A 12008-nucleotide genomic window follows, 5' to 3' on the forward strand; every position below is an offset into this window, starting at 1 on the left:
TTGCATAATAAAAATGTACATTTTTTTACAGCTAAAACAATAATGTTTAATGATCTCTCACTTCATTGTGTGTCCTCACAGCTCTCCATCATGGCCTACCAGGTTGGGTTTCCATCAGAGCCCAATGCTTTGGTTCAAAGCATTAGCTCAAATATCCAGAAGATGACACTGCTGAGTAATACTGGCATTTATTCTTGCACACATACACAAACCTTTTTTTCTACCTAATTGGAGAAGTATTATCCTGCTATTGCTTAAATCCATGCCAATTGATCGTCTAAACCGTAATCTAATCAGACCCAAACCTGTAAACCAAAACTTAAACCTTCGGGTAGTCATGAAAATCCTCTGTATCAGGCATTTTTGTCGCTATGAAGCTCTTGGATCCCGAAATTATAGTAGACTTCCAATATTCAAACCCTACAAATACACATTTATATTCAGTCTTTATCACCCAGAAGCCCTGTATTAACCTTTTTTATGATTCACTTCTTCCTCACCAGACTCAGAGTTGCAGAGGACAGTGTCCTTACTGGGAACAGTGCAAGACACCAGCCACTTACAACAGACACTGTAAGTTATTGGAGCCTCCCTGTAAATGTGGAAATGCTTATTTAGTATCAAGGACAAAGTCCTAAATCTTTCTACTATCAATTGTTGCATTGATTTGTGCAAAATGCGAGCGATCGTCCAATTAAAGAAAATGGATCATTATTTGTGAGCCTTTTTAAGTCACATTGCATTTTTTTCAACTGCGAGTATTATGTGTTACCCATATTCCCCTCTCATCTCTGAAGTGTTTTAGAGTTTAATATAAGGGATAATATATTTTAACCACCCGCCGTCATTTTCAGACAGCAGAAAAAGCAGCAAGTGAACCAGCTGGCAAAGGAGACTGACCGACTGATCAAGACATTCAGCGCACTTCCTGTGGGAGCAGATCAGGTATCACAATCTTATTTTCCTCCCTTTTCAGACAAGCCCTGACTTTGTTGGCTGTTTTGTGAACACGTTCTCCTTTGTCGTACAGCGGCAGAGGAAGATACAGAGAGAGCGCCTGTTGAATGACTTCTCCGCTGTCCTGAACAGCTTTCAGAACACTCAGCGTGAGGCGGCCGACAAAGAGAGGGAGTTCGTGGCCAAAGTCAGAGCCAGCTCCAGGGTGTCAGTGAGTCATTCGCTCTTCGGTGTCACGAGGCCACGGGCCAGAACTGAAAACTAGCCGGCTATGGCAGCGCGGAGGGGAATTTATGCCTTAAAAAAGAGATGTGTGAGGCAAAATGTCATTTTACAGAGTGAGAATGCGAACAACAGGTCGGCAGCGTGAGGGAGTGATGGGGGAAAACTTAAAAATAGGATCAGAGGGGTTTTAGAGTCTGCTTCTGGCCCCGGTGCACACAGCAAGTTCTTTCAGATCGCAGTTAATAGGCCTGGAATGATCGATCAAACATTAGTCCATTATCATATTAACTCCAGCACACATTTTCACTCAAAATGTATCCCAATACATTATAGGTTTAATGTGTGATATATGAATGTCTAAAGGGCAAAGATAAGAGAAATTCTTGAATCAGAACAATGAGTTGAAAGTTTTTTTGTGCACGGAGGGAGGAAGGGCTGTGCTCGCGTCACCCTTTTTTGAATCAAATGTCCGGTGGAAATGTGGCGTCAACGAACATCTGGATTCCCTTTGACAGGTCAGCCGGTCCGAGGATAACTTTGGGTATGACATCCATAATCAGAGGTAGACATTTTTATTTCTGTTAATTTCAAAGTTGTCATCATTATGATTGTTCACATTGTGATTATTATCACAACTAATTTTGCACATATTCAGATTTGACAGTGAGCCTCAGGTGCAGGACGAGGTCGAGGCTATCACCGAGGAAGATCTGCGGTTGATCCAGGAGAGAGAGGTGGCAATCAGACAACTGGAGGTACGATATTAATCTAAATTATCACTAAACCTCGAGAGGGGATGATAAATAGATGAGCCCGAAAACAATCCTTTTTTCCCCTTATTTACTTTTTTTTTTTTTTTTTACATGCGCCCAAATTCAGTCAGACATCACAGATATCAACGACATCTTCAAGGACCTTGGGATGATGGTACATGAGCAGGGGGACATGATAGGTGAGTTTACTTTCCAAACTGTGTGTGTGAAGAAGCCTTCATGTACTGCATGACGTCCATGAACATGAAATATGATTTTAAGTTACTGGAAACTTATTTCTCCGGTGTGAAATAAAAAAAAAAAAAAAAAACGGATCGTGTTTGGAGAAAACCGTTGACCAGTAATTCAAGTTTACGGACATCCATCTCGATACTCATATGGCTTCAGAAAGAGAATGTACTTGATGTTGTTTTGAATACCTTATGGTCACAGCGAAGTGATGCCATAAAATTATCTTGATTTTCTGCTCAAATAAACTGGAGAGGACAGACTTAGATGTTCCTCTCATGGGGCAGAACAGTCCCAGGTGGTTAAAGGGGTTAGATGAGAGTATATAAACAGAGATATACTTACAGTGAAGGCTGAAATTATTCAAACCCAAACGGTATGAATAGCTGTTTGTATGTATGTACATGTATAATCAAAACTAAATTATTCATACTCATAGGGTATATTCACGTGTTTCATATCAGAGGAAGGACACCGGTTTAATGTACGGTTTGCTACTGGATTTTCTGACTATTAAGTCTGTTCTACCCTCGGCGCTGCAGTTTGGTTATGAAAAAGGTTATATCACACATAGAAGAGAACTCGGTAAACAAAGTAATTCTTTTTCAGCTCAGATTGTGACATTATTCAGAAGAATCTGTGTGGAGCCTTGATCGATTTGGCAAATAAAAGTATGTGTTTGTGCCACCTGTTCTCCCTCATTTATCTAACTGCTGCTTATAAAAGCATTTGTGCGTGTGTGCTCTACAGACAGCATAGAAGCCAATGTGGAGAGTGCAGATGTGAATGTCCAGAATGCCACGCAACAGCTGGCGCGCGCTGCAGATTATCAGGTAAAACAAATCTGACGGCTGATAAGGAATAGAAGACACACAGACAAAGATATGAACCAAGGAGGGGGGAGATGTTCCAAAAAAAAAGTTGCAAAACTGAACCTGTTGGACAAAGTGACAGTTATAGCCCTGCCCACCACCAGATTATGTCAACTAGCTTTCGCTCCATAATAACAATTAGATAATAGTTTTGATGCTAACATTGTACCTTTAACATGACTGATTTCCAGTGGTCAAGGTTTTAAAAAAAAAAAAAAAAAAAAAAAGATTGAGTTAAATTTCAGTCCCCCCTTTGTGTGTTTAGGTTTTTGAATAAATATTCCCGGCAGATAAAAATATTTTTACATCCTCAATCTATGGTAATATTTAATGACCGTCTTTAAAAATGATTTAATTCCGTATAAGTTGTTTGACCCCAAAATTCTAGTTAGCAAAGCAACGGTTGGTTCAATATCTTTTCTGACAAGGGTCACCCTCTGCTCCACCCTTAGACGACATAACTTTCTAATTATAATGCAAAACCAGTGTGTTTTGATTTTTTTTTTCCATTTTTATTTCCTTCAAGCGACGCTCGCGGAAGAAAATATGCATCCTGATCATCGTACTGGTCGTCATCGCTGTTATTATCGGCGTCATCATCTGGGCTGCCAGCCGGTGAAGGCCGCCTCCTCCTCTCTGACCGGAGGGGAAAGGACGTCCACTTTCCCCTCTTGCATCTCATTCTCCATTCCTTGAGAGTGGAAGGTTACTGAGCTGACATTTCTAAGTATATTATATTTTCCCCAAGCACAGTACATATCTTTGTCCTCATTATCAGGACTGCACAGGCAGTGTCTTATTTCCTATATTAGCTCTATTTAAATGTATCTTTGTTTTCTCATTTAGTTTGAGGGGACAAGTTGAAGGATTTACCTCTCGTGCCTGCAGTGATACTTCCTCCACCGACTCACTGTTTTATCGCGACAAACCTCTTCCTCTTGAATTCGTAGCCCCAAATATCTAATATAATAATAATATAATATCTACTAATTCTGTCTACATTTTTGGACAGAGTAATTTCAATTATATAAACCGGTGTTGTATATGTATCTCTTAAATCTGTTCAAGAACCTCTGCTGTCATCCATGTTTTTTTTTCCATTTTGGATAAATAGCATCAATGTTATAGGAGGTTTAACATGCTAAGAATGAATTATTGATTGTAATTTGGTTTCTAATCACTTACGTGTACTTTCAATCCCAGTGAAAACTTGATAAACAATCAGTTTGATTACTTTTTTTCCTAATTGATTGTTTTTTCCAGTGTTTGCTTAACTTTTTTTATCGTGTTTTCTCATTGTCTGGTTTGCTTGTGCTGAATGGGTTTGTCATCCCAGGCTTTGTACTCCTTAGAGAAAAAGCAACATTGTTATTGATTGTTTTAGGAGTTCTAAAATTTTTCAAAAGAACAAAAACAATTGTTATGTCCACAAATATGATTAAAAGTATATTTTTAATAATGATATTGTTGCTGCCGAAAGTTTTCTGAATAAATTAACAAGATGTTCTGAAGCAGAGTAAGGCACTTTATTTTTACTTGAGAAATATTGTTTTATTCTTACTTTAGAGGTCTTTCAGTTTTTTGCATGTTGATCACTAATAACATACTTGAGTAATACTGTATTTATACTTTGAAACTACTTTTTCCTGGCAGGGCTGCATTACGTAACTTAAAAGTACTTTAAGAGTGCTTGACTTTTTCGAGTATATCTAAGAGTCCCAGATTATTTCGTGTTTATGCATTTGGTAGAAGCAGCTCCAAACACAAGCTGATAATGTTACTGGTCTCTCTGGAAAATAAATTTCAAGGTGAAAAACTCATATAGGACCGGGACATGATTAAAAGCTGCATGAGTATGTGAAATAGTCACCAAGGGTTCCAGAATTCACCTTGCTGTGCACTTGAGATAGTTTGCCAGCTGCAGCTTTCAGGTGGAGCACTTCTGGTGTGTTATTTGTACTAAGTCAACATTTGAAAAAGGCAAGCATACAAGTGATTGTTGGTGAACTTCAATGCTCACTTGACAGCATCTCAAAGATGACACATCACATAATGTCAGTAAATCGCTAATATGTAGTACAGACTTGGCTGGAAGTGGCTGTTTTTTCATCATTTTTCCGAGCAGGGGCAGCAGCAGCACACCGGCATTGAAAAATGCTACTAATTTAGAGTACTTACAATACTTTAGAGTACTTTTACTCATCATTACATTTTGACTCTATATCCCTATAAACCTCTTTCATTTGTCACCGCTCTAAACGGATCATTGAGATTAGACATAGAAGCAAGTTTTTATATATTCATTCTGTGAAATAACTCTTCTCAACCATTACTTGAAAAATGTAAACATTGATAGAAACATGTCTTTAGTATAACTGCAACCGAGCTTTGCTTTACGGTTGTCGCCTTTTTTGTATTTTCATCATTTTTGCCAAGTATTAAAAAGTCAAAGAGGTTAAAAACACACTACATGTCATTTCCTTGTTTGCCCCACAGTCAGAGTGTAAAGATTGTCAGTCAGCCATGAGAAGATGAGGTCAGGGAGCAGACAGGACTTCACTTGTATGTGTTAGAACGGTCGTTGTTTGAGTTGGACCTGGATGTGGAAGTCGCACTTTACTGCGTTGTAAAGGGAAAAAAATTCTCAGTCGAGATGGGAAAGGGTTGAGAGACGGGGGTTGTAAATACAGGCCGCCCTGGAAAGAGAACGAGATGAAGCAGTCGTTAGTATGGCAGGGAATAAAATGATCCGCTCAGAAAATGTCAGGTTACTGCAAGGTGCCGGGGAAGCACGGGAGAGTTTGTGCCAATGCGACAGTAGTACAGGTGCAGGAAGTTGTGTTTGGAGAGAGTAATTACAGCTGTTTTCACAAGGATGCATTTTGTGTGAGCAATAAAGGTTGTTATTTTTTAATGCTGGCCATCCAATAATAATAATAAGCAATAGCACCATGTGCAATATAAACTAACCTGCCTGTGATTGATTACCGGTACAAGGATACAGGTGAGGCATCTGGCAGTGTTTATTCAGTCTCCGCACGGTGCAAAAAAATTCAAATGAATGGGAACCTCACTGAAGGGAGGGTGAAGCACAAAGAATTCTACAAATAAACTTTAAAATAATTTAAAATATTTTGAATATTATAAAATATTTTCTAAAATAAACTGAAGTCATTCAATCATTCATACATCCACTCACTTGTGTTGCAGCTGAAAGTGGCTATTGTTTGCTGCTAGTTTCCATTATTGCATGAGTGAGTATTTTTCATTTTCTTTTTTCAGATATGTTGTATGCTACTGTTTTGAACTTATAATATTTGTAATTTAACTACGTCTACTGCACTGTCCATTTTCTGTTATGCAAATTTAAATATGCAAATCTAAATTTCTCCTCTGAGGTACTATTTTAGGCAGATTCTATTCTCTCTTTTCTATTCCATTTATTACATATGTATTAAATGACCAGATTCACATTTGAAAAATCAATTTTCTTATACAGTATTCATCATGTTTATGCACAACACATAAACGTAACATATCAGAATAGTATGGTTTTGGAAATATTTTGGAATGTCAATGCTATTTTACATTTCAGGTGAAAGAACTTGTTCCGTCTGATCTCTTTGGGCGACGATTTAGATTGCGTGTTCTGCACGAGTCACTGCTCTGATTGCATTTTAGTTGTTTGACTTTCCAAACTCCATCGCAATGATTTCATTTAACAGCCTGTTGAAAGCCCAGGAGCTTCAATGTGGGTTTTAAACAGCTGAGTCAATATTAGTGCATCCATTGAATTATCCTGCACTTTAATTTCCTCCCATCTCTCCCTCCTTTGCGCTCAGATGGTGCGCAAGGTCAAGAAGCACGGAGGTGATGGATTACCTCCTCCACCTCCACCTCATCCTTCCCTTCCCTCCTTTTACCCCTTTGAACAGTCGAGTCAAGCCAGATTTTATTCATATGGCGCCAAATCACAACTAAGAAATCTACAGAAATCCAACATTGCCCCATGAGCAAGCGCTTGGCAAAAGTAGCGAGGAAAAAAACGCCTTTTACCGGAAAGAAACCCTTGACAGATCCGAGGTCACGCAGGCGACCTTCTTTTTCGACCGGTTGGGGTAGAAAGAAAGAGAACGCGAGAAGAAAGAAAGTATGATAGAGATAAAGGCACTATGAGGGTCGGGAGTGACGGACAAAAATGATCTCCTATGAATAACAATAGCGCTGACAGTGACATGCAAATTGTTGAAAACAGCTTTAATATTCATAAAAGAAATGACAACGGCGGACGCCTGTCAAGACTGCGGCAGGAGCTCAAGCCTCGGCTCCGGGGAGCCCGCAAAATGAGACAGCTGAGGGACTTGGGAGAAGATAGACAGTGCAAACAGGATAGGAAGAGTGGGAGGAATGAAAGAAATATATCCTGGGATATCCCCCGGCAGAGGAAGCCTACGGCAGCATTACAGGGGTCTGGCCTAGCCTGAACTATAAGCTTTTGTCAAAAAGAAAGGTTTTAAGCCTATTCGTAAACAATGACAGGCTGCCTCCGCTCCCATTTTCTATCGAGAGTGCCAGCTTCATTTAAAAGCTTATTTTATCAATCGAAACGCAAAGTTTGATGCATTCTTTTTTCAAAATCTTATACGCTGGACTTAAAAGTATCCTTGTTTCTTGTAGAGTTTTGAGGCACCAGATTGTTAAGTGCTCAGTGCATCTTTAGCAGACAGGAATCCAGGGTGGAACAGAAACATGGTCCCGTGTTTTCTTATAGCATGAAATACCGAGCACAGAGTTTTATTTGTGAAGGCAGCAGACTCAGTTTGAAGAGAAGTTTGCAATGATGTAAAGAATGACGTCATCCGACCAAACACTGACTCTTTCACTGTCTGAATTCTCCTTGATTTGTTTTGAGAAAATGTACCAAAAAATACAGGATGTTAGTTTTTTTTTTTGGCTCTTCTAAATAAGGGGATAGGGTTAACATTAAAATCTTTATGTAAGTTGCTTTCTGGCTCAGGAGAACTCAAACTTTTTCATTCTGACAATTGCCTTGTCAATAATAAAAATATAAACATAAAAAAGAAACAAATTTTCTGTATGTTACGTTCACCTTATTTCCTGTCAACCCCTGGAATTGTGCATTAAATCATATCCTCAACATAATGACGCAGGCGAATTCTTATCTCATTGATTTTTTTTTTTTTTCTTTTTTTTTTGGGAATGAAAGCCCTCCTAAAAATATCGTAGATCAGCCAGCAGAGGGGAGCACCGGATTACTTGCAAGCAGCAACATCTCTTAAATACACCTTCTTCAAATGCAGTAGTATTGCAGTTTTCCCAGGTAAAAATAGTTTACCTTCTTATGAGTTCTGCCTACAAATGCAGACTGATACGGTTCATCGCTGCTAGTTCACAGTTGTTCCCGCTTGCTTGTACTTCATTATCCCTTTATCGCAGGGTCTTTGATGGCTCGCTTAAGATCTCTCCGAGCGAGATTTTTCAGTTTTGATCCGTATTCATTAGGTTCGATCAAAGTGCGGCCGTATCTTTGATAGCCGGCGCTCGAATTCGGTTCAGTTGTCGTCATGCGACTCTGCAGCCTCGCCATCGAGTTTGCCCTTGAGTGAGATCTTCCATATCTGCTATGGAGAGCTGATCCACTAATTAGGCTTTTCGGATAGAGGACTGATAACTTCAAAGAAGTTAACTAATACGCCCTTACCGTAAGGGGATTGGATGTAAAAAAACAAAATAAAAAATTGTTACCTTTCAAGGATATAAGTTTTGAGTGTGCGACCGGGCCTACGGTCTCGAAGGTTTAAGGTTTCGGGAACGCATGCTGAGGGCCAAGTTACTCATTCAAATTAATAGGATTTATACTATAACTTCTACCCTGTCGAGTCAAGTTAGATTTAATTTCCGCCCAATCATACCGCGGTTGTCACTTTCCATGTAGAGCAGGTTTCTGGATGACACACTTTGAAATGATCTACAGAAACCCAACAGCGCCCCCATGAGAAAGCGACCGCGGCGAAAAAAAAAAAACACAAAAAAACTTTAACCGTAAAGAAACCTCGGAAAGATCCGGGCTGAATATGGGTCGGCCGTCTGTCTCGACTGGAAGAGAGAGAACGAGAAGGACAGAGAGATTGAAAACAAGAGGGTGATAGAGTGCTCACCCCAAATGACCTCACGCTAATAATAAAAGTGTCGCTAAAAGGTCCATGGCGATAGCTGACATGACACAATAATAGTTTTAATATTCATGAAAATAATAATGGTGGGCGCGTGGCGGCAGATCAAGCCTAGATCACGTGCCGATGAGGGGCCTGCATCATTACAGATAGGACAAAACTGCAGTTTTTATAAAAAATGACAGTGTATAAATCAATGGAGCATTTTGAATTCGATATTTTGCATTCTTGCTATTTTCCAATTTAGCCACGCGCCTCGATCAAAGAGGAGTTCAGAGTTATATCATCCCGGTCACCTTTCGCGGTTCCCGTTCCCGTTTAATCTTCGGTCCAAGTTCAGGGCCCTGGTGGGCAGCATTCCTCTAAACAGTCCAGGAATGTAAACTTTACTTTGGTGTCCAGCTACAGTCCAGAAGGAGGAATGCTGTTAAAATGTCTTCTCTGTGGTGAAGAGAAATATTAGGGGTAAAAAAAAAAAAAGAAGTCATAAATAAAGATGAGGTACAGCTGGCACTGCTGGGACGGTGACTGGCATTAGAACTGAAGAACAGGCTGGTGGTTTGACTTTTTTTTTATTTTTTCATTTTTTTTTTCTCTGTGTATTTTTGTAAATATTGATGTTTTTCAAAAGAGGAAGTAGCTCACAGGTATGTGACACGATGTTCCACATCGAGAGGAAACCATGGAACTCACCTGCCGTTTCAAAGTTCAAATTCTCATTCAACACGTGGGGGAAACTGACACCTGTGCACATATGTTTATTTCTTCCTGCAAAGAAAAACACACCAAGGCATTTTTTAATACACCAACTATTGACTAACCCAGTCCAACCCAGGTTTAATGCTTTTTACAACAATACGTGCCTTTAACTCTCACTTGACATCTTATGTCGTTCTAAAGTATAAATAACATTATTTACTATTCCTTCATGAGGAAATGTTTCTTTGCTGTCATGTGACCAAGTTCCTCAATTTTTTAATAAAACTCTAAAGCCTCGCCAAGTCTCTTCTTTCCACTCTGAGGATTATTTTTCCCTCTTTAATTCGTAGCATCATAATTGGCCATCTGGTCATTCCAATTTGAATTTTTTTCTTTTTTATTTTTCTTTTTTTCTGATTTTCTGTTTTTTCAGATTTTTTTTTCTGTTTTCTTTCTTTTTTTTTTTCTTTTTTTTTTCAAATTCCGGATTTCATTTGCTGCTGATTGTCACTGATGATATTGACTGATGTATTAATGAATGAATTACAAAATACATACATTTATTCATTAATCTATATTTTAGGGATCGCAAATCCAAATGTTTTTTGTTTCAGTGTATTGTATCCAGTAGTAATCTTTGTCACCATTTCTGGTAACCTGATAATTCTGCATTTCTTTACTCTTTTTTTAATTCTTTGAGGGCTGCCCCCCCCCCCGCCCCATCCCACATAAATGGGAAATCAGGCCAGAAGTTCAGATTATCTTTCTTTAGCAATTGCTTTTTGAAAATCAAATAAGACCAGCTCATTATTATTTCATCGCAGCTTAGTCATCATATCGGAAACGAGATAAAGTTTGAAAAGCTGAAAACTCAAGACGACGGAGAGAAATAATATAGCAGCGGAAACAGAGCAGGACACTCTCTACAAGTTTGTTCAGAGCAGGTACTGCTGAAGCGAGTTACTGCTGACAGTAAACATTTCCATAAGTATGACAAAAAATGTGTGTGTGTATGTGTGTGTGTGATAAAAGAGGGGCATTTTTTGACAAGCACTTATATCAAGATTAAGACTGTTCACTGCTTTATTTAACCTTTCAAAGCGGTGAATATACACTCACATTTTTTTATCTCATTGAGCTTGTTTGTGTTCCTCACTTGCCATTTTCTTCTTGGTTTAGAAAATCACAATCATCATATAGTTGCTATTCGTGTTTCTCGGGCGTAGGTGCCATAATATTATTTGTTAAATAATATTGCGACTATGTTATCAGTTGTCCTTTGCAGCTTACTCAAAAACTACAACATTCCATTTAGGCCATTCATACGTTTCAGATTTTACACACTGAATGCTCTTTTATCGTCCAGCCGGCCTTGGAGGGCGGTTTATGTTAACAATTCCCACCCCTGCATCACATAGACATCACATTCTTACTGTGGCCAAAAAAATCGACTGATTTATTTATTTGTGGCTAGTAGGAGGGCCTTCACCGACTGCCTTTTTTTTTTTTTTTTTTACATCCTTTTATGAACAAGTTAAATGCCATCTCGGTTTACCCTCTTTTTAAAACACCTCCTGCGTTTGTGATGGGAAATGTAACCAGGAGGGAAAAATGCAGGAAGACAAACTGTGGTGACCTTGTTTAATGGAACACACGTCACGGTCCTCCAGCCACCTTGCTGCCGGTGGGAATGAAGGATGAACGATGGAGGTATGGATGGAGGAGGGCAGGGAGGTAATTGAGGAATGGATGTGTGTCTCCTAGGTGGCCATGTTGTTTCTGTGAAAGGATGTGGGAAATGGTCAGACCACACACTCATACTCGCACACGTTACAGGCGTAAAGCGTCGTATGGTGGTGGCAAGGCCTCAAAATTGAGTTCTTGTTATTGTGTTACATAGTAGAAGAATTCAAAACCAGGCTTTTAAGGAGGCAGACTGGAAGGTATTTGATTTTCGGTTTCTGTAATGGTGGGTAATAATAAATTGTGGATATTTGTTGTGATGGAACCGGCTGGATTTTGGCTCGAGTGCGGAAGTTCCTCTTGAACTACGGTTGCAC

The 12008-nt window shown here is 39.2% G+C and overlaps 1 protein-coding gene and 1 long non-coding RNA gene across 3 annotated transcripts in view; one reads left to right on the forward strand and one right to left on the reverse strand.

Annotated features, from left to right (window-relative positions):
• LOC147222627 (syntaxin-7-like) overlaps positions 1-4566 on the forward strand; it is a 6150-nt gene extending 1584 nt beyond the window's left edge. The window contains exons 2-10 of one of the 2 annotated variants that reach the window (XM_086166896.1): positions 82-175; positions 504-573; positions 855-945; positions 1031-1168; positions 1698-1744; positions 1838-1937; positions 2062-2134; positions 2934-3016; positions 3582-4566. In XM_086166896.1, the coding sequence (XP_086023022.1) occupies positions 91-175; positions 504-573; positions 855-945; positions 1031-1168; positions 1698-1744; positions 1838-1937; positions 2062-2134; positions 2934-3016; positions 3582-3674 (780 nt within the window). In that variant the 5' untranslated portion in view covers positions 82-90 and the 3' untranslated portion in view covers positions 3675-4566. The remainder of the gene's footprint in view (positions 1-81; positions 176-503; positions 574-854; positions 946-1030; positions 1169-1697; positions 1745-1837; positions 1938-2061; positions 2135-2933; positions 3017-3581) is intronic. The other variant, XM_086166897.1, reaches the window with a different exon arrangement.
• Positions 4567-5253: 687 nt separating this feature from the next.
• On the reverse strand, positions 5254-11719 carry LOC147222628 (uncharacterized). Its single transcript, XR_015107712.1, has 3 exons — positions 11585-11719; positions 9943-10017; positions 5254-5751 (listed from the first exon to the last, which is right to left on the reverse strand). It is a non-coding gene; the product is annotated as an uncharacterized LOC147222628 (long non-coding RNA).
• Positions 11720-12008: the final 289 nt, after the last annotated feature.

The sequence above is a fragment of the Fistularia commersonii genome, chromosome 20 (assembly GCF_037954325.1).
Source record: "Fistularia commersonii isolate RoL2024-O1a breed Wild chromosome 20, RoL_Fcom_v1.0, whole genome shotgun sequence".
Taxonomy (NCBI): Eukaryota; Metazoa; Chordata; class Actinopteri; order Syngnathiformes; family Fistulariidae; genus Fistularia; species Fistularia commersonii.